Genomic DNA, 26386 nt, shown 5'->3' with positions numbered 1-26386 from the left:
AAATCAGTTGACCGTAAACATGAGTTTATTTCTGGACTCCCAATTCTATTCCATTTATCTATGTGCACATCCTTAGTCCAGTACCATATTGTTTTGATTGCCATTGCTTTGTAAAGTTTTCAAATTGGGAAACATGAGTTCTCTCACTTTGTTCTTCTTTTTCAGCGTTTTACTATTCTGGGTCTCCTGCAATTCTACATGAATTCTAGAATCGGCTTGTCAATTTCTACAAAGAAGTCAGCTGGGATTCTGACAGGGATGGTATTGAATTTGTAGATCAAACCGTGCCATCTGAACAATATTATGTCTTCCAATCCATGGACATGGAATGTTTTTCCATTTATTTAGATCTTTAAATGTTTTCAACCAAAATTGTATAGTTTTCAGAATATAAATTTTGTACTTCTTTTGTTAAATGTATTCCTAAGCATTTTATTCTTTTGAATACTATTGTAAACAGAATTATTTTCTTAATTTCATTTTTGGAGTGTTCATTGCAAGTGTATAGAGGTACAAATTATTTTTGTATGATTGTATACTTTGCAACCTTGCCAAATTCATTTATTAGTTCTCATAGTGTTTTAGGGGATTCCTTGGGATTTTCTATACACAAGATCATATTATCTATGAATAGAGATAGTTTTACTTCTTACTTTCTAATCTAGATGCCTTTTATTTCTTTTTCTCGCCGAATTCTCTTGGCTAGAACTTCCAATGCAGTGTTGAATAGAAGTGAAGAGAGTAGGTCATCTATGTTGTGATCTTAGGGGTAAAACATCCAGTCTTTCACCATTATATAGGATGCTGAATATGGCTTTTTCGTAGATGCCCTTTATCTGAATGAGGAAGTTTCCTTCTATTCTTAGATTGTTGAGCACTTTTATCACAAAAGGGTGTTGGCTTTTGTCAAATGCCACTATTGCATCAATTGAGATGATCACGTGGATTTTGGTTTTGCATATTAAACTAACCTTGCACTCCTGGGATAAATTCCACTTGGTCATAATATGTTGTCGTTAGGTAACATCCAGTTGATTCTGATTCATAATGACCCCGTTTACAACAGAACAAAACACTGCCCAGGCCTGTACCATTGTCACAATCATCGCTAAGTTTGAGTCCATTGTTGCAGCCACTGTGTCAGTCCATCTCGTTGAGGATCTTCCTCTTTTTCACTAACCCTCTGTTTTACCAAGCATGATATACTTCTCCAGGAACCAGTCCCTTCTAAAAACATGTCCAAAGTACGTGAGGCAACGTCTCACCATTTTCACTTCCAAGAAGCATTCTGGCTGTACCTCTTCCAAGACAGGCATGTTCATTCTTCTGGCATCCCATAGTATATTCAGTATTCTTTCCCAATGCAATAATTCAAAGGCATCAATTCTTCTTCAGTCTTCTTATTTATTGTCCAGCTTTCAAACACATATGAGGCTATCGAAAATACCAAGGCTTAGATCAGGTGCACCTTAGTCCTCAAAGTGACATCTTTGCTTTTTAACACATTAAAGAGGTCTTCTGCAGCAGATTTGCCCAATGCAATATGTCCTTTGATTTATTGATTGCTGATTCCATAGGTGTTGACTATGGATCCAAGTAAAATAAAATCCTTGAGAACTCCAATGCTTATTGGTCCAGTTGTGAACATTTTTGTTTTCTTTATGTTAAAGTGTAATACATACTGAAAGCTGTAGTCTTTGATTTTTACCAGGAAGTGCTTCAAGTCCTCTTCACTTTTAGCAAGTAAGGTTGTGTCATCTGCATATCACAGGTTGTTAATGAGTCTTCCTCCAATCCTGATGCTGCATTCTTCTTGATGTAGTCCAGCTTCTATTTGCTCAGCACACAGATTGAATAAGTATGCCAAAAGAATACAACTTTGACACATACTTCTGATTTTAAACCACTCAGTATCCCCTTGTTCTGTTCCAACAACTGTCTCCTGGTCTATGTACAAATTCCTCATGAGCACAATTAAGTTTTCTGGAATTCCCATTCTTCGCATTTGTCATAGATTGAATTATATCCCCCCAAAAATGTGTGTATCCGTTGGGCTGGGCCATGATTCCAGTATTGTGTGATTTTCCCGTATGTTGTAAATCCTGCCTCTGTAATGTTAATGAGGGAGGATGGGTGGCAGTTGTGTTAGTGAGGCAGGACTCAACCTACAGGATTAGATTGTGTCTGGAGGCAATTTCTTGAGATATAAAAGATAGAAGCAAGCAGAGAGACAGGAGGACCTCATACCACCAAGAAAGTAGTGCTGGAGCAGAGCGTGTCCTTTGGACTGGGGGTTTCCTGCACAAAGAATCTCCTAGTCCCGGGGGAAGATTGATGAGAAGGCTGACAGCGAGAGAGCAAGCCTTCCCCTGGAGCTGACACCCCAAATTTGGACTTTTAGTCTATATTACTGTGAGAAAATAAACTTCTCTTTGTTAAAGCCATCCACTTGTGGTGTTTTTGTTATAGCAGCACCAGATGACTAAGACAGCAATGTTATCCATAATTTCCTAATGCCTTTGCACAGTCAATAAAACACAAGTAAACATCTTTCTGGTATTCTCTGCTTTCAGCCAAGATCCATCTGACATCAGCAATGAAATCCATTGTTCCACATCCTCTTCTGAATCCAGCTTGAAATTCTGGCAGTTCCCTATCAACGGACTCCTGCAACTGTTTTTCAGTTACCACCAGCAAAATTTTACTTGCATGTGACATTAATGATATCATTCGATAATTTCCACATTATGTTGGGTCACCTTTCTTTGGAATAGGCACACATATGAATCTCTTTCAGTTGGTTGGCCAGGTAGCTGTCTTCCAAATTTCCTGGCATAGACGAGTGAGCGTTCCCAGCATTGCATCGTTTGTTGAAATATCTCAATTGATATTCCATCAATTCCTGGTGCCTTGTTTTTCGCCAGTGCCTTCAGTGCAGCTTGGACTTCCTCCTTCAGTACCATCAGTTCTTGATCATATACTACCTCCTGAAATGGCTGAATATAGACCAATTCTTTTTGGTACAGTGACTCTGTGTATTACTTCCATCTTCTTTTGATGTTTCCTGTGTCATTTAATATTTTCCCCATAGAATCCTTCAATATTGCAACTCAAGGCTTGAATTTTTTCTTCAGTTCTTTCAGCTTGAGAAATGCCAAGCCTGTTCTTCCCTTTTGGTTTCCTAACTCCAGGTCTTTGCGCATATCATTATAATACTTTGTCTCCTCATGCTGCCCTTTGAAATCTTCTGTCCAGCTCTTTCACTTCATCATTTCTTCCATTTACTTTAGCTACTCTGTCTGTCAGTTTGTCACACGGTGGTGGCTTGTGTGTTGGTGTGAAACTGGAAGCTATGCCACTGGTATTTTAAACTCCTGCAGGGTCTCCCACGGTAGACAGGTTTCAGTGGAGTTTCCAGACAACAATGGTGGTTTCAGTGGAGCTTCCAGACAACAATAGACTAGGAAAAAGGACCTGGCAGCATTTTTCTAAAAAAAAAATTGGCCAGCAAAAACCTTATGAATAGGAGCAGAATGTTGTCTGAGATGGTGCCAGAAGAAGAGCCACTCAGGTTGAAAGGCACTCAAAATACAACTGGGGAGGAGCTGCCCCTTCAAAGTAGAGTCTACCTTAATGATGTGGATAGAGTCAAGCTTTCAGTGCCTTTATTCGCTGATGTGGCTTGACTCAAAATGAGAAGAAATATGTGCAAACATCCATTAATAATCAGAATGTGAAATGTATGAAATATGAATTTAGGAAAATTTGAAGTCATCAAAAATGAAATGGACGGCATAAAGATCTATGTCCTAGGCATTAGTGAGCTGAAATGGACTGGTATTGCCCATTTTGAATCAGACAATCTTATAGTCTATTATGCCTGGGATGACAAAATGAAGAGGGATGGTGTGATATTGATGATATTGATAATTGTTGTGTTCCATTGGATTAACTGTCTTTGGAATGGGCACTCATATGGATCTCTTCCAGTTGTCTCACTTACTTTCGACACATTATCAGGAGGAACCAATCCCTGGAGAAAGACACAGTGCTTGGTATGGTAGACTGAAGGTAAAAAAGCAGAAGACACTCAACCAGATGAGTTGTGGAATGACATCACGGATATCATACATAAGAAAGCAAGAGGTTATTATAAAGACAGGAAAGAAAGAAAAGACCAAAATGGATGTCAGAAGAGACTCTGAAATTTGTCATTGGACGTCCAGTAGCTAAAGAAAACAGAAGAAATAATGAAGTAAAAGAGCTGAAAAGAAGATATCAAAGGCTGACCTGAGAAGACAGAGTAAAAGATTATAATGACATGTGCAAAGACCTGGAGTTAGAAAACCAAAAAGGAAGAAAACGCTCGACATTTCTCAGGCTAAAAGAACTGGAGAAAAAATTCAAGCCCCAAGTTGCAATAGTGAAGGATTCTCTGGGCAAAATACTGATCGACACAGGAAGCATCAAAGGAAGGTGGAAGGAATACACAGAGCCAGTGTACCGAAATCCAAGCTGCACTGAAGGCATTGGCAAAAAACAAGGCTCCAGGAATTGACGGAATACCAACTGAGATGTTTCAACAAATGGATGCAGCACTGGAAGTACTATGCCAAGAAATCTGGAAGACAGCTACCTGGCCAACCAACTGGAAGAGATCCATATTTATACCTGTTCCAAAGAAAGATGATCCAACCTAATGCAGAAATTATCAAACAATATCATTAATATCACATGCAAGTAAAATTCTGCTGAAGATCATTCAAAAACACTTGCAACAGTACATCAATAGGGAGCTGTCAGAAATTCAAACCAGATTTAGAAGAGGATGTAGAACAAGGGATATCATTGCTGATGTCAGATGGATCCTGACTGAAATCAGAGAACACCAGAAGACATTTGTCTGTGCTTTATGGATTATGCAAAGACATTCGACTGTGTGGATCATAACAAATTATGGATAACATTGTGAAGGATGGAAATTCCAGAACACTTAATTGTGCTCATGAGGAACCTGTACATAGATCAAGAGGAAGTCGTTCAAACAGAACAAGAGAATACTGCATGGCTTAAAGTCAGGAATGGTGTGCATCAGGGTTATATCATTTCACCACACTTATTCAATCTGTATGCTGTGCAAATAATCCGAGAAGCTGGACTATATGAAGAATGAGGCATCAAGATTGAACGAAGACTCATCAGCAACCTGCATTATGCAGATGACACAACCTTGCTTGCTGAAAATGAAATGGACTTGAAGCACTTACTGATAAAGATCAAATACAACAGCCTTCACCACAGATTATACCTCAACATAAAGAAAACAAAATCGTCACAATTGAACCAATAAGCAATATCATGATAAAAAAAAAAAAAAAAACCTCAAAAAACAAACCTGTTGCCTTCGAGTCAATTCCAATTTATAGTGGACCCTACAGGACAGAGTGGAACTACCCCATTCAGTTTCCAAGGAGCGCCTGGTGGGTTCGAACTGCCGACCTTTTGGTTAGCAGCTGTAGATCTTAACCACTATACCACCAGTGTTTCCATATCATGATAACAGAGAAAATACTGAAGTTGTCAAGGATTTCATTTTACTTGAATCCACAATCAACACCCATGCAAGCAGCAGTCAAGAAATCAAACAATGCATTGCCTTGAGCAAATCTGCTGCAAAAGACCTCTTTAAAATGTTAAAAAGGAAAGATGTCACTTTACTACCAAGGTACCCCTGACCCAAGCCATGGTGTTTTCAATCACCTCATATACATAGGAAAGCTGGGCAATGAATAAGGAAGACAGAAGAAGAATTGACGCCTTTGAATCATGGTGTTGGTGAAAAATATTAACTATACTACTGACTGCCAAAAGAACAAACAAATCTTTCTTCGAAGAAGTACAGCCAGAATGCGCCTTAGAAGCAAGGATGGAGGGACTTCGTCTCACATACTTTGGACATATTATCAGGAAGAATCAGGCCCTGGAGAAGGACATCATGGTCGGTAAAGTAGAGGGTCAGCAAAAAAAAGGAAGACCCTCAATGAGATGGAATGACACACTGGCTGCAACAATGCGCTCAAGCATAACAAAGATCATGAGGATAGCGTAGGACTGGGCAGTGTTTTGTTCTGTTGTACATTGGGTCACTATGAGTCAGAACTAACTCGACAGCACCCAACAACAGCCACAACAATTGTTACAGTCGTCTAGTCCCTGGAGAAGGACTTCATGCTTTGTAGGGTAGAGGGTCAGCAAAAAAGAGGAAGATCCTCAACAAGATGGACTGACACAGTGGCTGCAACAATGGGCTCAAGCATAGCGACAATTGTGAGGATGGAGCAGGACAGGGCAGTGTTTCCTTCTGTTGTACGTAGGCTGGCTATGAGTCAGAACTGACTTAAGGGCACCTAACACCAAGAACATAGTTATACTTATAATATATATATATATAGTAAATATATATAGAGAGGGAGAGAGCTTGCGGGGCAGTGGTTAAGAGCCATGGCTGCTAACCAAAAAGTCAGCAGTTCGAATTCATCAGCCACTGCTTGGAAACCCTATGGGGCAGTTCTACTCTGTCTTATAGGGTGGCTATAAGTTGAAATCAACTCAACAGGTATATGTACATATATGTTTGTTTTTTCTCCTATTGGTTATGTTTCTCTAGAGTACTCTGACTGATACAATATCCAACCAAATAACTTGTCTCTTCCTGATTTGGAGATGCCTCATAATCTCAATAAGATAACATTAGTCAGAAAAAAGAGACAAAGTAACTATTTCAATATATTTTGAGACTTTATTTAAAAAAAAAAAAAGAAGAAGGGAATAGCAAAAGGGAACAGGGAATTAATTGAAAAATAAAGACTAAATGGAAAGTTGTAACTGAGCTTTTTTGCCCCTCAGCACTAAACATTGCAGTTTAAGATCTGTTTTCAGCCAAATCATTACTGTTGTTGACATTAATGTTGTTATTATAATTATTTTGTTTTGAGAGATGCATGGATAGAATCTGAGAGCTTCAGGTTCGGACAGTATTGAAATGACCTGTTGATGTGTCCAATCTAGATTAGAAGTTTCTTGAGTCTTGTCTGTGATCTCTCAGAGGTCCATAGGCTAGGGCCACTTCAAGTTTTAGACGTTCCTGGTATGTGAAGAAATGAAAAAATTCCAAAGCAACATTCTGAAAGCTGTGACCTATTTAAAATATTTACATTTAACAGATTTCTGCTTTTCACACATTGAAATATAATACAATATAACTATGGTTTTCAAAAGATGAATGACAGAATTTTTAAAAATATTAATTCATAGTGCCCTACGGGGACAAAAGTTTAAAGTTGCAGAATTACCATCTTTCAGCCTTGTCACTGTAGCTCTGTATTGGAGGCCCTTCAGGTATATGAAACCTAGAGTAAGACCGGCCTCCTGCCTCCCTCAACCCCAAGCTGGCCCTGGTCTCATTCATCTTTGTACCATAAGCCTAGCACAGTGTTTGGTTTATTGCAGACATTCAACAAATATTTGTTGACATTTGTTTTAAACTAAATTCTTTTAAGAATGACTAATTTGGCTTCTCCTGAAAGTCAAGACAACAGAATATGAGTTCGCTGTTCAGTTTCTAGGATTCCTGAAGCTGTAGTCTACATGTAACTTTCAGACTTTGCAGAGCTGTTAGTAAATTTCCAGCACATGGTTTTCCTTCATGCTTTCATAGGATGATTTCTTATTTGGAAAAATCTGAACTGAACTCAAGGGATGATTTTGATTTCTTTTATGGAAAACTTTGACCTGAATTCAAGGGATATATGTACCTTTTTTTCTTTTTTATGTACATGCGGGGGGCATGGGGCGTAAACTTACAATTAACACCTAACTCTGAGACCATAAGCCCATTTTAATAGAGATAAATCAAAGGGTTGATTCATTCAGGGACCTCTAGAGCCACTTCAGGTACACACTAGAGTAGAAGAAAACCCTAGAATATCCTAAAGACATCCCAGCCATCCCAGGCTCCCCCAGACCAGGAAGTCCAAGGACAAGTCTTTGAGACAGTGGGAGTACTCTGGAACTCAGCCTCTATCCTCTTCTTATTCCACTCACTCTAGCTAGGTGATCTCACCGTGTTCTTGCTTAATAGACAATCTAGATCTAAACATCCAGCTCAGGCCCTAATGTTCAGCTCCAGGCTCATGGCTCTTTTGTAATGTCCTTCAGGCACCTCAAAAACACATATGCTGTACATCAGATTTACTCCTCTTACTGAGATCATTTTCTTGGTTATTTATACCCACATCAACCCATTAGTGGAACAAGTCAGATGTCTAAGAAACATTCCTTGTCTTTTTCTCTCCCACTTTTCTCTTTCTCTCACACATATAATCCATAATCAATACAATACCAAGGCCTGTTGATCTTAAACCTCTGATAGCTCTCAATCTATTGACTAACAATCTTTCTGGAAAGCCATGTGACAATTTTTATAACAGCTTCATATTCATTATTCAAAAATTGTATAACTTATTTAAACAAGGGTTTTTTAGAGTAAAATTGACACATTGCTGTTCCAAATTCAGCCACTAGATGGCAGTGCTGATTTCCCCGGGGGGTGGAATGTTGCTGTCAAGTGGATTCCGACTCCAGAGCAACCCTATAGGACGGGGTAGAACAGGCCCATAGTCTGTAAATCATTACGGAAGCAGACTGCTGCATCTTTTTCTCCCGTCTAGCGGCTGATGGGAACCACCGACCTTTTGGTTAGGAGGTGAGCGCTTAACCACTGCGCCACCAGGGCTCCTTTCCCCGAAAAAGGGAAGTGAAAACTTATTTTGGACGGACATGGCTAGCAGGCTGGGTAAGGTGAAAGGAAGGGTACAGTAAAATCTCAAGTGTGTGATTTAGATATCTATGTGTGTGAGTACATGCGTAGCAAAAAATGAACAAAAAATACAGTATAGTGTCAACACTGGCTGTCTTCGGTGGTGGAATGATGGAATTTTTTACTTTTTGTATTTATACAGCATTTTCCAGATGTCCTACACCAAGCACGTGTTATCATTAAATGTGAACTCCACAAAGACAGAGATGTTGGTCTGTTTCGTTCACTCATGTAGGTGAAGTGTCCAGGGCAGTGCCTTACACATAATAGGTGCTCAGTAAATATTCGTTCCATGAATGCGTCTTTATAATGTAAAAAACAATGTGAAAAGGAATACACGTTGATTTAAATTCCATTTCTCCTTCTCCCTAGATTGTATCTTACTTTACTGTAATTTTCATGCCTTACTTTGGATGTCTGTGGTCAGCACTGGTCACACCTACAGAAGTACATAGTTCCTGGCTCTTGAACACTTTCTACCCAGCCTTACAAAATTTGCCCCCGTAGCCTTCCTTTCAGAAACCCTGGTGGCGTAGTGGTTAAGTGCTAAGGCTGCTAACCAAAAGGTCAGCAGTTCGAATCCGCCAGGTACTCCTTGGAAACTCTATGGGGCGGTTCTACTCTGCCCTGCAGGGTCGCTTTGAGTTGGAATCGACTCGACGGCAGCGGGTTTGGTTTGGTTTTGGTATCCTTCCTTTCACCTTCCCCAGCATGCTAGGCATGCCATCCAAAATGAGTTTCCCTTCCCCTTTTTCCGGGGAAGGAGTCCTGGTGGCCCAGTGGTTAAGTGCTCACCTGCTAACCAACAGGTTTGGTGGTTGCCATCAGCCGGTAGGCGGGGGAAAGACGCAGCAGTCTGCTTCAGTAATGATTTACAGCCTATGGCCTGTTCTACTCCATCCTACAGAGTGGCTTTGAGTCGGAATCCATTTGACAGCAATTTTGGGGGGGGATCAGCACTGCCTTCTAGTGGCTGAATTTGGAACAGCAATGTTGATGAATTCCCCTGGTGCTGTGACCGCTTTTCTCCCAACTCTGAAACCAAACCAAACTCCTTGCGGTCCACTCGATTCCGACTCACAGCGACCCTATAGGACAGAGTAGAATTGCCCCATAGGGTTTCCAGGGAGCGGCTGGTGGATTCGAACTGCTAACCTTTTGGTTAATAGCCAAGCTGTGAACCACTGTGTCATCAGGGCTCGCTCCCAACACTAAGGAACCGCGAAACTTCCAGCCAAGAGGTTGTCAAAGGCCGAAACTGGCTGAGCTATTGAAACCAGCCACATCCACCGTCCCCTCACCAAAGCACCTGAAATAATCCTCTGGCAGGAGAAGTCTTCAAGGCGGCTGAGATTATGGTCCTTCAAACCATAGCTGGAAGCTATGTCCCCTTTAGCGCCAGCACCCTGCTTGTGGGGATGCAAAATGAAGGCGACGTGAGAAAGGATGGAGGAACTCCTGGCCAGGGACCTGGGCCAAAATGTTTAGTTTTTGTAAATGTATTTGGGGTAACTGGTCGCGGGGCGGGGGGTAATCTCTGGTGCACAAAAGGCAGAATGTCCATTGCAGTTTGATTCCCCCCCTCAGTTCTCCAGCTTTTTTTTTTTTTTTTTTTTAAGCTTCGTGATGGATGGTTTCCTTCCCTCTCAGTTTTTTCTCTTTCTTTCATCTTAGTTTTCTGACTGGTCCCTGGCTGCACCTGCTCTGATAGCTGCAAGCCTAAGTGCCATCACCATCTTTTTCAGGCCTAAAAGTCAAGACTTTTGAAGCCTTAAAGAGGTGTGTCATAAATGTAGATGGTGTTTTAAATGAGCACCAATTCTCCTTCATTGTCCTCAGCATTCTCTCTCCCTCTCACAGATAAGACTTGAGCCCACTGTCAAGGAAGAGGATAGATGCAGTAATACAAATGCCTCATAAGGAACACAACCTTGCTTGCTGAAAATGAAGAGGACTTGAAGCACTTACTGATGAAGATCAAAGACCACAGCCTTCAGCATGGATTTCACCTCAACATAAAACAAAAATCCTCACAACTGGACCAATGAGCCACATCATGATAAACAGAGAAAATACTGACATTGTCCAGGATTTCATTTTACTTGGATCTACAATCAACACCCATGGAAGCAACAGTCAGAAAATCAAACGACACACTGCATTGGGCAAATCTGCTGCAAAAGACCTCTTTAAAGTGTTAAAAAGCAAAGATATCAACTTGAAGACTAAGGTACGCCTGAACAAAGCCATGGTGTTTTCAATTGCCTCATATGTAGGTGAAAGCTGAACAATGAATAAGGAAGACCAAAGAACTGATGCTTTTAAATTATGGTGTTGGTGAAGAATATTGAATGTACCATAGACTGTCAAAAGAATGAACAAATCTATCCTGGAAGAAGTACAGCCAATCAGTTGAAAAGGGAGTTTCCTTGGGGGTGTGGCCTACATCCAATATATATGGATGTTCTGGCAAAGCTCGCTGTCTCTCAATCCTGCATCTGACTTATCACCCTCTCACCTCCATTTCTTGGGATGTGAGCCAGCAGCCTGCTGTCTGACCTGCAGATTTTGGGATTCACTAGCTCCCACAGCCCCAGGAGCCAGCAGCCTGCCATCTGATCTGCCGTTTCATCAGTCTCTGCAACGACATGAGTCAGGAGAAGCCTCCAGCCTGATGCCTCATCCACAGTTTTGGGACTTGCCAGCCTCCACAACTGCGTGAGCCACTTACTTGAAATATATGTATACATATATATATATATATATATAGTTGTTAGGTACCGTCGAGTGGGTTCCAACTCATAGCAACCCTATGTACAACAAAAGGAAACACTGCTCTCTCCTGTGCCATCCTCACAATCATTGTTATGCTTAAGCCCATTGTTGTAGCCACTGTGTCAATCCATCTTGAGGGTCTTCCTCTTTTTTGCTCTGACCCTCTACATATATATATATATATTTACATTTCACTGGTTTTTCTCCTCTAGAGAACACAGCGTAAAACAATGTCCTTCTTCAGGGACTGGTTCATCCTGATGACATACCCAAATTATATGAAATGAAGTCTCATCACCCTCCTTTCTAAGGAGTATTCTGGCTGTACTTCTTCCAAGACAGATTTGGCCATTCTTCTGGCAGTCCATAAAAAATAGTCCATAGTATATTCAATATTCTTTACCAACACCATAATTAAAGGCATCAGTTCTTCTTTGGTCTTCCTTTTTCATTGTCCGGTGCTATCTTTAGTGAATTGCAAAAGTATTATTTTTACCAATCTGATGAATACAAAGGGATATATCTCCTTTTGGACATTCTTAAGAAAAATTTTTACTGATTTTTCCAGTAAAGGCGACCTTGTGACAAAGCTGGTGTGCCACTTGAGTAATGGATGGCATAGATGCGTGGTCGTTGCTGTTAGGTCCCATCCAGTCGCTTCCAACTCATATTGACCCTATCTATGTACAACAGAATGAAACACTGCCCAGTCCTGTGCCATCTTTACAATCATTGCTGGGTTTAAACCCAATATTGCTGCCACTGTGTCAGTCCACCTTGTTGAGGTCTTCCTCTTTTTCCCTGACCCTCTACTTTACCAAACATGATGTTCTTCTCCAGGGACTGGTCCCTCCTGATAACATATCCAAAGTACCTGAGACACAGTCCTCACTTCTAAGGAGCATTCTGGCTGTATTTCTTCCAAGACAGATTTTGTTCATTCCTCTTAGAGTCCATGGTATATTCAATATTCTCAGCCTACACCACAATTCAAATGCATCAAGTCTTATTTGGTCTTCTTTATTTATTGACCAGCTTTCACATGCATATGAGGCAATTAAAAATACCATGGCTTGGGTCAGGCAAACCTTAGTCCTCAAGGTGACATCTTTGTATTTTACCAATTTTTAAAGAGGTCTTTTGCAGCAGATTTGCCCAATGCAATACTTTCTTTGATTTCCTGACTGCTGCTTCCATAGGCATTGACTATGGATCCAAGTAAAATGAAATCCTTGACAACTTCAATCTTCTCTCCGTTTATGATGATGTTGCTTATTGATCCAGCTGTGAGAATTTTTGTTTTATGTTGAGGTGTAATCCTTACCGAAGGCTGTAGTCTTTGATCGTCACCAGTAAGAGCTTCAAGTCCTCTTTGTTTTCCAAAACAAGGTTATGTTATTTGCATATCACAGGTTATTAATGAATCTTCCTCCAATCCTGATGCCCTGTTCTTCATACAGTCCAGCTTCTCTGATTGTTTGCTCAGCATACAGATTGAATAAGAATGGTAAAAGGATACAACCCTTGGGTGGGACTATGCAAATAAGGTGATTGTCGCCCACCAAGGGGATTAGATAGCTTGCTAATAATGCAGATAAAGCACATGGCATCCTTGTGGGAGAAGGACCATGAAAATAAGGTGTATGGAACCTTAACAAGGGGATTGATCAGTTTTGCCATTCTGTAACCGAACGCTGTCTTATTAGCCAATTGAAATAAGACGGACACTGATTGCAATGGAAACAGAAAGTGGCAAGTTTATTGTCTGCGCATACAAGGAGCGTGTGGGGTCTAGTGACCTTAAAGCCATGTACTCGCTGACTAAGGGGGCTGGGGAGCTTTTCTTTTCCAATGGCATCAGGGGGTTGGGTTTGGTACCCGGAATTTTCTGCCTTTAGCCCTCCCGTGCCTGTATTTCGGGGTTGGGGAGGGGGGGTCAGATGAAGGATGTGATTTCAATCTGTAATGCTTCAAGGTGTAACTAGGGCTAGTCAGTGGGGGAGCCACTGCCTGCTGAGACTTCCTGCTCAAAACAAGATTGTGTTTGGCAAGACAAAGAGAGGGGGAAGAGATGTTGATTGCAGTATGGCTGAGTGGCCTGTTTCAATTCCACTAGGCTTAAAATGAGTAATCACAGAGGCAGAACGGGAGGATGTCACCACCACCAGGAAAGAAGACCCAGGAGTCCAGACTATCCTTTGGACCCAGGATCCCTTTGCTGAGAAGCTTCTGGAACCAGGAGACTGAGAGAGACAGCTGTAACACCAAAGAGAGCAAGAAGCAACAGTAGAGGCTGGGACCTTACTATCACAAAGGGTGGGAAGAGAGAGAAAATAAATCAGGAGATACACAGGCAGTTTCTCAGGTAGTACTAAGCCCACAATCAGCCCCTACTCCTCCCTCCCCGGTCAGAACATTCTTGTTCCTTCCTCCTCTTTTACAGCCACACCCTTTTAAATCCCCATACACATTTCTGACCCCAAATTGCCCACCAAGGGTAGTATCAAGGTTGTCTGAAGCAGTAAGCTTGTTCACAAGCGGAAAAGGAGAGGATCTACTTAAGACAACCCGAAATATCTTAATTATGCAAACATTACAAAAATGCACAGAGCCCTTGCAGATGCCCTGACTTCAGTTTCATCAGCTTTCCGGTAAACCTTTCCCTGACTCCACCCTGTGAGTGTTAAACTATATATGTCCGTTTCCAGAGGCACAGTCAGGGCCCCTGCCCTATTTGAGGGCGTCAGTGTGTCCCGAGTTTGTGGTCGTGGAAGACGTCCTGGGTGGTGGGAGGCGGGAAAACGCTAAGCAGCATGACCTGAAAAGTAAATATGCTCACTGGAGGGGAATAAAGAAAATAGCGGGGAAAGAAGGAAGTAACTGTAGACTCCGCAGAGCTTAACTGCGCTCGGAAGCTGCCGTATTAGGAGCGGGAGCGGCCCCCTTCTCGTGAAGTCTCCGCCTCTCCGGGATTCCCCCGGGTCGTCCTCACTCGGGTCTCCCGGTGCTCCAACGCTCTCTAACCACCAGGTGGCGCCGTGCGGTCGCAAACCGCGGGCGGCGGGCGGCTTCCGGGAAAAGGACAGCGCCGAGCCCACCCCCCAGCGCCCCCGGCCCGCCCTAAGGGAGGGGAACCGCACCTTTTGTTTCGGATGGTTAGCAGCGCAGCTGCAGGGTCGGTAGTCGCAGGGAGGACAAAGGGGCTGCACCAGGCATCAGGGCCGGGGGAAGGTATGAGGCCCAGGGGGTGGAGAAACTACGGACACAGCTGCGCAGAGGTCCGGGGGCCGCAGGGAGCAAACCCGGCTCTGCCCCCCTGTGCGCACCGCGGCCGGCCCTTCTGCTCGCCCAGCCACCCTCCGGCCCTGAAAGTGGCCCGGCAACCTCCGGGGCGCCTCTGCCCGAGCAGCTGGTTCAGCTGCCCTTTGCCGGGCCCTTGGGGAGCGAAGGGATCTTCCAGGCCCTTGAAGACCTCTTGGCGTCGGGCTCCGCATTCACCCCAGACGCGGTCACCCGGGCGGGAGGGTGGAGATCCCGCCTGGACCGAGACGCCGAGCCCAGTTCCTCCTCTGTGCTCAGGGGGAATTCATTGCCCGGTAGAAAAGGCTGCATTTGAGGGGTCACCTAACACCCACGGGCGCGGAGGGGAAAGGAGGCCAGGATCCACACCCGGGTAGCCAACGCCCTGAGTCGTCTGTGCAAGCGCAGACTCCGCAGAAAGCCGCAGCGATTGCTAGATGCCCGGCCACCGTCAAACCAGGCTGATCAAGACTCTGGTTGTAAGTGCCCGACGCTTAGATTTTGCACTAACAGAGGAAGGAAAGAAGCATTAGGGCAAGTGAAAAAGTATATGTTATTATCCTCCTGTGTCAAATGAGAAAACCAGCTCAGAGAAGTTAGATAATTACAGTTTATGCAAAATCCTACAGCTGGTGAGAGTCAGAGTTGAGATTTATAGGTCTATTTCCAACACAGATTTCATTGTATTTAATACGTATTTCCTGTTGTAACCCTTTGTAGGATTACAAAAGTATGCACTCATTGTAGAAAACATGGAAGATACAGCAGGTATAAAGGATTAAAGTAAATCAACTATAATCTCCACAGATAGTTTACACTACTGTTAACATCTTGGTATATTTGTCTCCAAATACCAATATTCTTTGGTACATTTGTGTAATGATGTAATAGAAAAATATTTACAATATTAGGTTCATTCTTTAAAAATATTTTGTAGTATGAGCACTTCACATTACGTAAATGGTCCGTTTTAATAATTTATATTTTTCTTGGAATTTGTATTTCAAATTTACTGGCAGCAGCGGGAAAAACAGAGTTGAGGTAGACACAAATTAAATGCTCTTTAAAATGTTGATAATAATACCCCATGAAAACAGTTCAATAAAACTAAAGAATTAAAAGAAGCAAGTAAATATGACGAATTGACTTTCGGCAATGCATCTGGAAAACTTATCACCCAGTGATTTGTCTTTCATTAGGAAAATCGATCTGGAAATAAAGAATAATAAAAAGATGGGTGGTTTGAAATGGTTGTTCTTCAGATATATAACCAAAGGTGTAGTGGCAACAATGAGGCTTGAGGTTTCAAATATTTTTATATTCTACTTTTGGGGATTTCCCTATGAAATGGGCTTCAGAGTATTACAGCTAGTAAGAATGACTTGAGTGTATGGCTTGAGACATAATCGTAAAAGGTAAAGAGGGATAAATAAGGAGAGGTCAGATTATACAGACTTTTTTGGTCCTATTTTTTTTTATGTTAATAAACTTGGGCATTATGCTTAAAGTTTTTGTGATACAGCAGAGAATTTTATCACAGGAACATAATATAATTGATCAGCTTTTCACTTTAAAAAGAACACACTATGGACAGACTGCAATGTAATGGAAGTGAACCAACTAGAGGAGACCCAAATGAGAGACCATGAGAGCTTGAACTAAGGCAAGAAGAGTAGGAATAGACAGGAGGGACTCAATAATGTGATTACATGGCAACAAGTGATTGTCAGAGCTAATCTAGAGCCAAGAAGACACAGGGATAGCACTGAGAGCTATGGGATGACAAAAACAATACCAAACCCAACCAAACTCATTGCCGTCAATTCCCATTCATAGCAAACCTATAGGAAGGAGTAGAACTGCCCCATAGAGTTTCCAAGGAGTAACTGGTGGATTCAAACTTAACCGCTATGCCGCTGGAGTTTCCAAAAAACAATACCATACCCCACCCAACCAAACCCATTGCCTTTGAGTGAGTTCCAATTCATAAGTACCCTATGGAACAGAGTAGAACTACCCCGTAGGGTTTCCAAGGAGCAGCTAGTGGATTCAAACTGCCTTAACTTTTGGTTAGCAGCCTTAGTTCTTAACCACTGTGTCACTAGGGCTCATATGTGTATACAGGGCTCCTAAATGAATATTGTCGAACAGTTCTGGATAATGAAGTCTTTGGAATTAATCTCAACAAGGTGGGATACTCAGTTCATAGTAATTTGAATATGTTCTTTAAAAAAGGATAATTCAAAGACATTTCACCATAGAAGATATACACATGTCCAATGAGCACATGAAAATGTGCTCCACATCATTAGTCATTAGGGAAATGCAAATCAAAACCACAGTGAGATGCCAATTCAACCCTCGCTAGTGTGGTTATAATTAGAAAAATGGAAAGTATCAAGTGTTGAGAGGATGTAGAGAAATGGGAACCATCATCCCTTGTTGCTGAGATTGTCTGATGGTGCAGCCACTATGGAAAAATAGTATGGCAGTTCCTCAAAAGTTAAACATAGAACTACCATGTTGTTGTTGTTAAGTCCCATTGAGTTGGTTGTGACTCATAGCAACCCTAAGTACAACAGAACCAAACACTGCCCAGTACTGAGACATCACAATCATGATGCTTGAGTCCATTGTTGCAGCCACTGTGTTAATCCATCTCATTGAGGGTTTTCCCCTTTTTCCGATGACCTTCTGCTTTACTGAGCATGATGTTCTTCTCCAGGGACTGGTCCCTCCTGATAACATGTCCAAAGCACATGAGACAAAGTCTTGCCATCCTTGCTTCTAAAGAGCATTCTGGCGGTACTTCTTCCAAGACAGAGCTTTGTTCATTCTTCTTGCAGTCCGCGGTATATTCAATATTCTTCACCAACACCACAATTCAAAGGCATCAATTCTTCTTTGGTGGTCCTTATTCATTGTCTAGCTTTCGCATGCATATGAGCTGATTGAAAATACCATGGCTTGGAGGGGCAGGGGCTTGGGCACCATGGTTTCAGGGGACATCTAGGACAATTGGCATGATTAAATCTATCAAGAAAACATTCTGCATCCCACTTTGGAGAGTAGTGTCTGGGGTCTTAAACACTAGCAAGCGGCCACCTAAGATGCATCAATTGCTCTCCACCCACCTGGAGCAAAGGAGAATGAAGAACAGAGACTATATCAGCCTGAGATCAGAAGAACTAGATGGTGCCCAGGTACGACCGATGACTGCCCTGACAGGGAACACAACAGAGAACTCCTGAGGGATACAGACCTCAAATTTTCGTGAAAAAGACCAGACTTAATGGTCTGACTGAGACTAGAAGGACCCCAGAGGTTATGGTCCCCAGACCTCCTGTTAGCCCAAGACAGGAATCATTCCCAAAGCCAACTCTTCAGACAGGGATTGGACTGGACTATAGGATAGAAAATGATGCTGGTGAGGAGTGAGCTTCTTGGATCAAGTAGACACATGAGACTATGTGGGCAGCTCCTGTCTGCAGGGGAGATGAAGGGGCAGAGGAGGACAGAAGCTGGCTGAATGGACACGGAAATACAGGATGGAGAGAAGGAGTGTGCTGTCTCATTACAGGGAGAGCAACTAGGAGTATATAGCAAGGTGTATATAAATTTTTTTATGAGAGACTGACTTGATTTGTAAACTTTCACTTAAAGCACAATAAAAATCTAAAAGAAAAAGAAAATACCATGGCTTGGGACCGGTGCATCTTAGTCCTCAAGATGACATCTTTGCTTTTGAACACTTTAAAGAGGTCTTTTGCACACTTTAAAGAGGTCTTTTGCAGCAGATTTGCCCAGTGCAATACGTCCTTCAATTTCTTGACTGCTGCTACCATGGGCATTGATTGTGGACCCAAGTGAAATGAAATCCTTGACAACTTCAATATTTTCTATGTTTATAGGGATGTTGCTTACTGGCCCAGTTGTGAGGATTTTTGTTCTCTTTACATTGAGATATAATCTACACTGAAGGCTATAGTCTTTGATCTTCAAGTTCTCTTCACTTTCAGCAAGCAAGGTTGTATCATCTGCATAATGCAGATTGTTAACGAGCCTTCCTCCAATCCTGATGCCGCGTTCTTCTCAATTATAGCCCAGCTTCTCCGATTATTTGCTTAGCATACAGATTGAATAAGTATGCTGAAAGGATACAACCCTTGGATGGCACTATGCAATAAGGTAATTGTGGCCCACCAAGGGAACTGGATAGCTTGCTAATAATGCAAATAAAGTACATGGCACCTTTGTGGGGGTGGGGCCATGCAAATAAAGTGTGTGGAACCATAAGGAGGGGATTAGTCAGTTTTGTCATTCCACTAGGCTTAAAATGGGCCATCCCAGAGGCAGAAAGGGAGGATGTCACCACCACCAAGAAAGAAGAGACAAGAGTGGAGCCTGTCCTTTGAACCCAGAATCCCTTTGCTGAGAAGCTCCTGGAACCGGAAGACCAAGAGACAGAGTTGTAAAACCAAAGATGGTCAGAAGCTACTGTAGAGATATGGCAGCAAAGGAGACAGGAGACCAACAGAAGACTGACAAAAGACCAGCAGGAGATGGCACGGTGGGCTTCCCGGCCCATGGAGCTAGAAAGCTGAGTACCTTTGGGCAGGAGGCTTGCTGGTGAAGCAGGGTGCCTCCAGGCACTTGGAGCTAGGTTTGCTGATCCACAGAGCCAGAGCTGAGTGCCTTTGGGCCAAGGTTCACAGGTGGAATGGGGTACCTCAGGGCACTTACCAGCAGAGCAGAGGTACCCTGATTAAAGAACTGTATCCTTAGCATTCCCGAACCTGAATTGTAACCTGTTACTTCCCTAATAAGCCCCATAACCGTGAGTATGGTCTGTGAGTTGTGTGTGGCCATTGCAAGGAATTGTTGAACCCAGCAGAGAAGTAGAGAGTGCTGTGGGAGGGATGGCTGGTGTCAGAATTGATAAGCATGTTGGAGAGAGGCGGTATGTCTGACCTCCTCATTATAGGAATCAGCCTTGGGCTGTTGATCTTGATTCTCCCTCCCCTTTGTGCAGTTAGAGGAGGAGGTCAGATGCCACCCCCACACCATTTTTATAGGTGTATTTCACTAAAATAGTGGAAATGTTGCAGAAAACAAACTGAGTTTTTATTTCACTTCTTAATACACTCACAGTCTAGTAATAATTTCTAACTCACATTCTAGTAATAGTTTCCACTTTCCACTTACTGATGAGTAAGGAGGAACTGAAATGGAGAGGAACTATGGCTTGCCCTTCCTTCCCCTTCCTGCCATATCACTGTTTTTAGCATAAATGGCTGGCTGGCTAGAGGATGGAAGTAACAAGACTAAGAAAGGAGATGGTGTGGATGTTATTTGGCTTCCTTAGTGTCCCTCTTACTCAGGATTACCTTGTACTTGCGTTGAATCTCACTGAACTCCCACATATCATGGGTCCACCAGAATTCTGTGCTCCTGGGGCCTCAGCAACATATATGAAGGGGGCAGCAAGGAACAGTAGAGGCATACTGTGGATATGTCTGCTTCTCACAGTGATGCTCCATTGTCTCTTTAGCATTCACCAAACACAAGTTCAAAGATAAAATTATTAAGAATTTCAAGCAGGGGAGAGTTGATCATTAAATATAGTGTGGCACCTCTCCGATGCAGGGCCCTGTGCCATCGAACAGGTCACATGTCCCTGAAACCCTCCCTCCTGCACACCCTTAGCTCCCACAATTCCAGGAGGGTGGGGAGCCAGAAGGCAGTGACACCCCTGTGCAGCAAAGCACTGCTGTTGTTAGTTGCTATCCAGTTGCCTCTGACTCATGGCAACCCTGTGTACAACAGACAACGTTGCGCAGCCATGCACCATCTTCATGATTGATTGCCAGTATGCTTGAGTCCATTGTTGTGGGCACTGTGTATTTTAAGTCCCTTTTAACACAGGGGGCTCATTTTCCAAAACTATACCAGATAATACTCTGTTGTGCTCCATAGGGTTTCCTTGGCTAATTTTTGGAAATCTTTCACAAGGTTTTTCTTCCTATTCTGTCTTAGTCCGGAAGCTGCGTGAGCCTACTGGTATTTGAAATACTGGTGGAATAGCTTCCAGCATCATAGCAACACACAAGCCACCATAGTAGGACAGAAAACAAAGTGCAGGCTTCTGAAAACAGCACGTGCCATGATCAGGAAGCAGCAGAGCCTCAGCCCCCGCATGGACTCCTTTACGTGTGGCTCCTTTTTCTTGTAAAGGGGCACTGTTTGAAACAAAATTTTACAAAAAAAAAAATTAATGTTCTGTTTCTTTGATTCTTACCTGCCTGACTGATGCAGAATTTGGCTGCAGAAGAAGGATCTTGGGATAGAGAGGTTGGAGAAGGGAGAGGAGTAAGCAGGACAAACTGGGTTGGTGGGTGGAAACTCCCTGAACTCCAAAGTTTCCTGGAGCCCCTAAAAAGTGTCCCTTCTGCCTCCACCTCATTCCCTGTTTATTGCAGTAAGGACAAAATGCACTTGGCCATCACATGGTAAGAAGTAAAAGCTGAGGGGAGGTACCCTGGGAGGGGAGGGCAGGAAGAAAGCACAGAGGGTCTTGTGAAGGACCAGGTAAGTGGCAGTTGAATTATCTGTAATTTAAACTGTCAGATGAGAGAAAACCAATGAGCTGGATAAAATGAAAGAGTATCTGAAAGATCTCCTGCCATTTACACTCTCATTTAACTTGGAAGTTATGCCCTGGGGCCTGGAATAGGGACAGCCCTGCTATTGCCCATCTGTGCTAACTCCAGAATCTCCTCACCATTTCCATTTCAGACTGCAGGAGAGTGTCCTTATAATGTGTGTCTATGTAAAAATCAATATCTATATATTTAAAAATTTATTGAGCTCCCAGTCAGATTCAGCAAACATCAAACATGAATGTACTGGGGTTACTCCGCTTTAAGATTCTGTTTGAACATTAGTGGCTTAGATAACCCAGAGGGAGATTATTTCAACATTCACAGCCAAGCAAGAGAGCCCTGCCCGGTGTCTCTTTGGTTAATGCCCGCTATCATCTTTTTGCTGTTCAACCTTTTTGCCCATTGATGCTGATCATCTGCAGGCTTACCCATTGCTGGTTCTCACTACAGTGGCTCCTTTCTGGAGCACTTACAACCCAGGAGAGCTGTCCCTCATATCTCCAGTGGACTTTAGCTGTCACTGGGCTCAAACCATTCTCAGCTGGCCCCACCCTTCTAGGCACTGAGGCAGAGCTCTTCTACCTGAATATCCTCAACTCACCAGTGAGGGTCCAATGTTGCTACCATAAACCTTTCAACTAGCTAGAGCTTCTAATCTTCTGCCTTGTATAGTGTCTATTGTCATCCTCTTTTTCTGTTTCACTATTCTCATTTACTTTTCTCTATTGTTTTTTTCTCTTCAGCTCAAGCCAAAAAAAAAAAAAAAAGCAAAAGAAAACAAAATGGTGCTTTGAAGGGAGGCATCATATTCAGATTTTTTTCTTTCTGGTGTTCAAATCAGCTACTGCAGGGATGATGGTGTTGGCTGCATTCTCAGTGGTCTCTTGACTGTGCCCTTGCTCTGTCAGTAAAATGTGAGGCCTGTGAAAGCTGCAGCCAGTTTTTCCTATGTCTCTGTGTGTGGCCCCCATTGAAGCACCTGGTACATGGAACAAAAACCAACAAAACCTGTTGCCATTGAGTCAATTCCAACTCCTAGCAACACCACAGGACAGAGTAGAACTGCTCCATAAGGTTTCCAAAGAGCCTCTGGTGGATCTGAGCTGCAGACCTTTTGGTTAACAGGTGAACTCTTAACAACTATGCCACCAGGGTTTCCTGGGACATGGTAGAATAAGAAAAAATGTTTGATAAATGCTGGGAGTAATCAGGACTTATTTCCGAAAAGACAACTAATCAAGGAAATCTATATTGTATTCACTGATATTTTGTCAACAGAATATTTGACACAGATGAAGAAGTATATAACGTTTTAACATAGATATGATATGCAAAGGAAACAATAACCCACTTACAGAAAAAATATACCAGAAAAGCACCATCTTGCTGTTGTTCTCATTAAGTTGTTTCCATCCATGATAATATCCATAATAATGATTACAATAACAAAGCAAATTATGTTCTGCCAGATACTGCCTCAAAAAAACCAAACCTGCTGGTGTCGAGTGGATTCCGACTAATAGCAATACCGCCTCAGCATTAACTTTTATTATTGAATGTATTCATAAAAGCTACCTTGTAAAATGAGACTTAATTTGGCTTCCACTTCAGACAAGATAAAATAAAGCCTCAATAACTTTCTGAGAGCCACTGATCTACAAAATGATACAACTGCTCTTTAAACCAAACAGTGGAATTCTGGAGCCTGGGACCTCACTATCACAGGAGGGTGGACTTGAAGCAGGGAAGAGAGAAAACAAATCAGGAGATAGACAGGCAGTTTCTCAGGTACTACTGAGCTCACAGTCAGCCCCCTACTGCTCCCTCCCACATCAGAACTTCCTAGTTCCTTCTTCCTCTTTTACAGCCACACTCTTTGAAATCCCCTCACACATTTCTGACCCCAAATCACCCACCAAAGGGCACATCAAGGTTTTCTGAAACAGGAAGCTAGTTCACAGTGGGAAAAGGGGGGATCTACCTAAGATGATCCGAAAAACCTTAATTATGCAAACTTCACAAAAATACACCATTTGGGCCCTTCTCAGATGGTCTGGGCTTAAGTTTCAACAGCTTCAAGGTAAACCTTCCCCTGACTCCACCCTGTGAGTGTTAAACTATGTTTGTCCGTTTCCCAAGGCACAGTCAGGGCCTGTGCCCTTTTTGAGGACGTCAGTGTGCCCCCGAGTTGGTGGGCGTGGGAGACGTCCTGGGTGGTGGGAGGATAGAAAATGCCAAGGAGCGTGACCTGAAAAGCAAATATGCTCACTTGACCGGAACAAAGGAGAAGGCAGGGAAAGAAGGAAGTAAATGTAGATTCCGCAGAGCTTAACTGCAGCCGGAAGCTGCCCTCGTTATGTGCAGGAGGAGCCCCTTTCTCATGAAGTCTCCTCACCTCTGGGCTTCACCCAGTTCCGGGTCGCTCAGGTCTCCGGGTGCTCCGACGCTCGGTGACCACCAGGTGGCGATCGTGGTCGCAAACCGCGGGCGGCCGGCAGCTTTTGGGGAAAGCATAAAGTAATTTTATTTTACAGCGCCAAGCCCACCACCGGAGCCCCTGGCCCGTCGTAAGGGAGGGGAACCGCACCTTTTGTTTCGGACGGTTAACAGCGCTGCTGCAGTGTCGGTGGTCCCAGGGAGGAGAAAGGGGCCGCACCAGGCGACAGGGCCGGAGGAAGGTATGAGGCCCAGGGGGTGGGGGCAAATGGAAGAGTTGGAGAAACTACGGGCACAGCTGTGCACAGGTCCGGGGGGCGCGGGTGGCAAACCCGGCTCTGCAGCCCTGTGCTCACCGCGGCCCGCCCTTCTGCTCGCCCAGCCGCCCTCCGGCCCTGCGCGTGCCCCGGCCACACCCCGGGCGCCCCTGACCGAGCAGCCGGTTCCAGCAGCCCATTGCCGGGCCCTCGGGAAGCGAAGAGGGTTCCGGGGCCCTTGAAGATCTCTTGCCATATGGCTCCCCACCCACCCCAGCTGCGCCCACCCGGACGGGAGGGCGGAAGGACGGCCTGGGCTCAGGCGCTCCCGCTTCTTTTTTTTTTTTTTTTCATTTTTATTGGGCTGTAAGTGAAAGTTTACATATCAGTCTCTCATACAAAAATTTCTGTACGCCTTGCTGTGTATTCCTAGTTGCTGTCTCTCTAATGAGACAGCATACTCCTTCCGTCCACTCTGTATTTTCCTGTCCATTCAGCCAACTTCTGACCCCCTCTGCCCTCTCATCTCCCCTCCAGACAGGAGCTGCCCACGTAGTCTCATGTGTCTACTTGATCCTAGAAGCTTACTCTTCACCAGTATCACTTTCCATCCCATAGTCCAGTCCAATCCCTGTCTGAAGAGTTGGCTTTGGGAATGATTCCTGCCTTGGGCTAACAGAAGGTCTGGAGACCATGACCTCCGGGGTCCTTCCAGTCTCCCTCAGACCATTAAGTCTGGTCTTTTTAGGAGAATTTGAGGTCTGCATCCCACTGCTCTCCTGCTCCCTCAGGGGTTCTCTGTTATGTTGCCTGTCAGGGCAGTCACTGGTTGTAGCTGGGCACCATATAGTTCTGCTCTCAGGCTGATGTAGTCTCTGATTTACATGGTCCTTTCTGTCTCTTTCTCTTTTCTGTCTCTTGGGCTCAAAATTACCTTCTGTCTTTGGTGCTCTTCATTCTCCTTTGCTCCAGGTGGGTTGAGAACTATTGATGCATGTTAGATGGCCACTTGTTAGCATTTAAGACTCCAAAAGCCACTCTCCAAAGTGGGGTACAGAATGCTTTCTTAATAGATTTTATTATGCCAGTTGACTTAGATGTCCCCTGAAACCATGGTCCCCAAACCCCCACCCCTGCTATGCTGGCCTTTGAAGCCTTCAGTTTATTCAGGAAACTTCTCTGCTTTTGGTTTAGTCCAGTTGTGCTGACCTCTCCTGTATTGTGTGCTGTCTTTCCCTTCACCTGAAGTAGTTCCTATCTACTATCTAATTAGTGAAAACCTCTCTCCTTGACTCCCTCCCGACTCTCTTATCAAAGAATATTTTCTTCTCTGTTCAAACTATTTCTAGAGTTCTTATAATAGCGGTCTTATACAATATTTGTCCTTTTGCAACTAATTTCACTCAGCATAATCCCTTCCAAATTCGTCCTTGTTATGAAATGTTTCACGGATTCATCTTTGTTCTTTATCTGTGTGTAGTATTCTATTGTGTGAATACACTGTAATTTATTTATCCATTCTTCCATTGATGGGCACTTTGGTTGCTTCCATCTTTTTGCTATTGTAAACAGTGCTGCAGTGAACACAGGTGTGCATTTATCTGTTTGTGTAAAGGCTCTTATTTCTTTAGGATATATTCCAAGGAGTGGGATTGCTGGAACATATGGTAGTTTTATTTCTAGTTTCTTAAGGAAGTGCCAAATTGATTCCAAAGTGGCTGAACCATTTTATGTTCCCACCAGCAGTATATAAGTGTTCCAGGCTCTCTACAACCTCTCCAACATTTATTATTTTGCCTTTTTTTGATTAATGCCAGCCTTGTTGGAGTGAGATGGAATCTCATTGTGGTTTTGATTTGCATTCCTCTCTTTAATGGCTAATGATCCTGACCATTTCCTCATGTATCTGTCAGCTACCTGAATGTCTTCTTTAGTGAAGTGCCTGTTCATATCCTTTGTCCATTTTTTAATTGGGTTATTTGTCTTTTTGCAGTTGAGTTTTTGCAGAATCATGTAGATTTTAGAGATCAGATGCTGATCAGAAATGTCATAGCTAAAACCTTTTTCCCAGTCTGGAG

The 26386-nt window shown here is 43.2% G+C and overlaps 1 protein-coding gene across 3 annotated transcripts in view; it reads left to right on the top strand.

Moving 5' to 3' along the window:
- The first annotated feature begins 23469 nt into the window (after positions 1–23469).
- The window catches only part of LOC126064259 (uncharacterized), a 49686-nt gene continuing 46769 nt past the window's right edge, over positions 23470–26386 (top strand). For 2 of the 3 annotated variants that reach the window (XM_049863120.1, XM_049863110.1), the window contains exons 1-2: positions 23470–23695; positions 24150–24293. In XM_049863120.1, the coding sequence (XP_049719077.1) occupies positions 23602–23695; positions 24150–24293 (238 nt within the window). In that variant the 5' untranslated portion in view covers positions 23470–23601. Of the gene's footprint in view, positions 23696–24106; positions 24294–26386 lie in introns of those variants that run through there. The other variant, XR_007514465.1, reaches the window with a different exon arrangement.

This window comes from Elephas maximus, chromosome 2, assembly GCF_024166365.1.
Source record: "Elephas maximus indicus isolate mEleMax1 chromosome 2, mEleMax1 primary haplotype, whole genome shotgun sequence".
Lineage (NCBI taxonomy): Eukaryota > Metazoa > Chordata > Mammalia > Proboscidea > Elephantidae > Elephas > Elephas maximus.
This window is presented reverse-complemented; position numbering and strand designations above follow the sequence as displayed.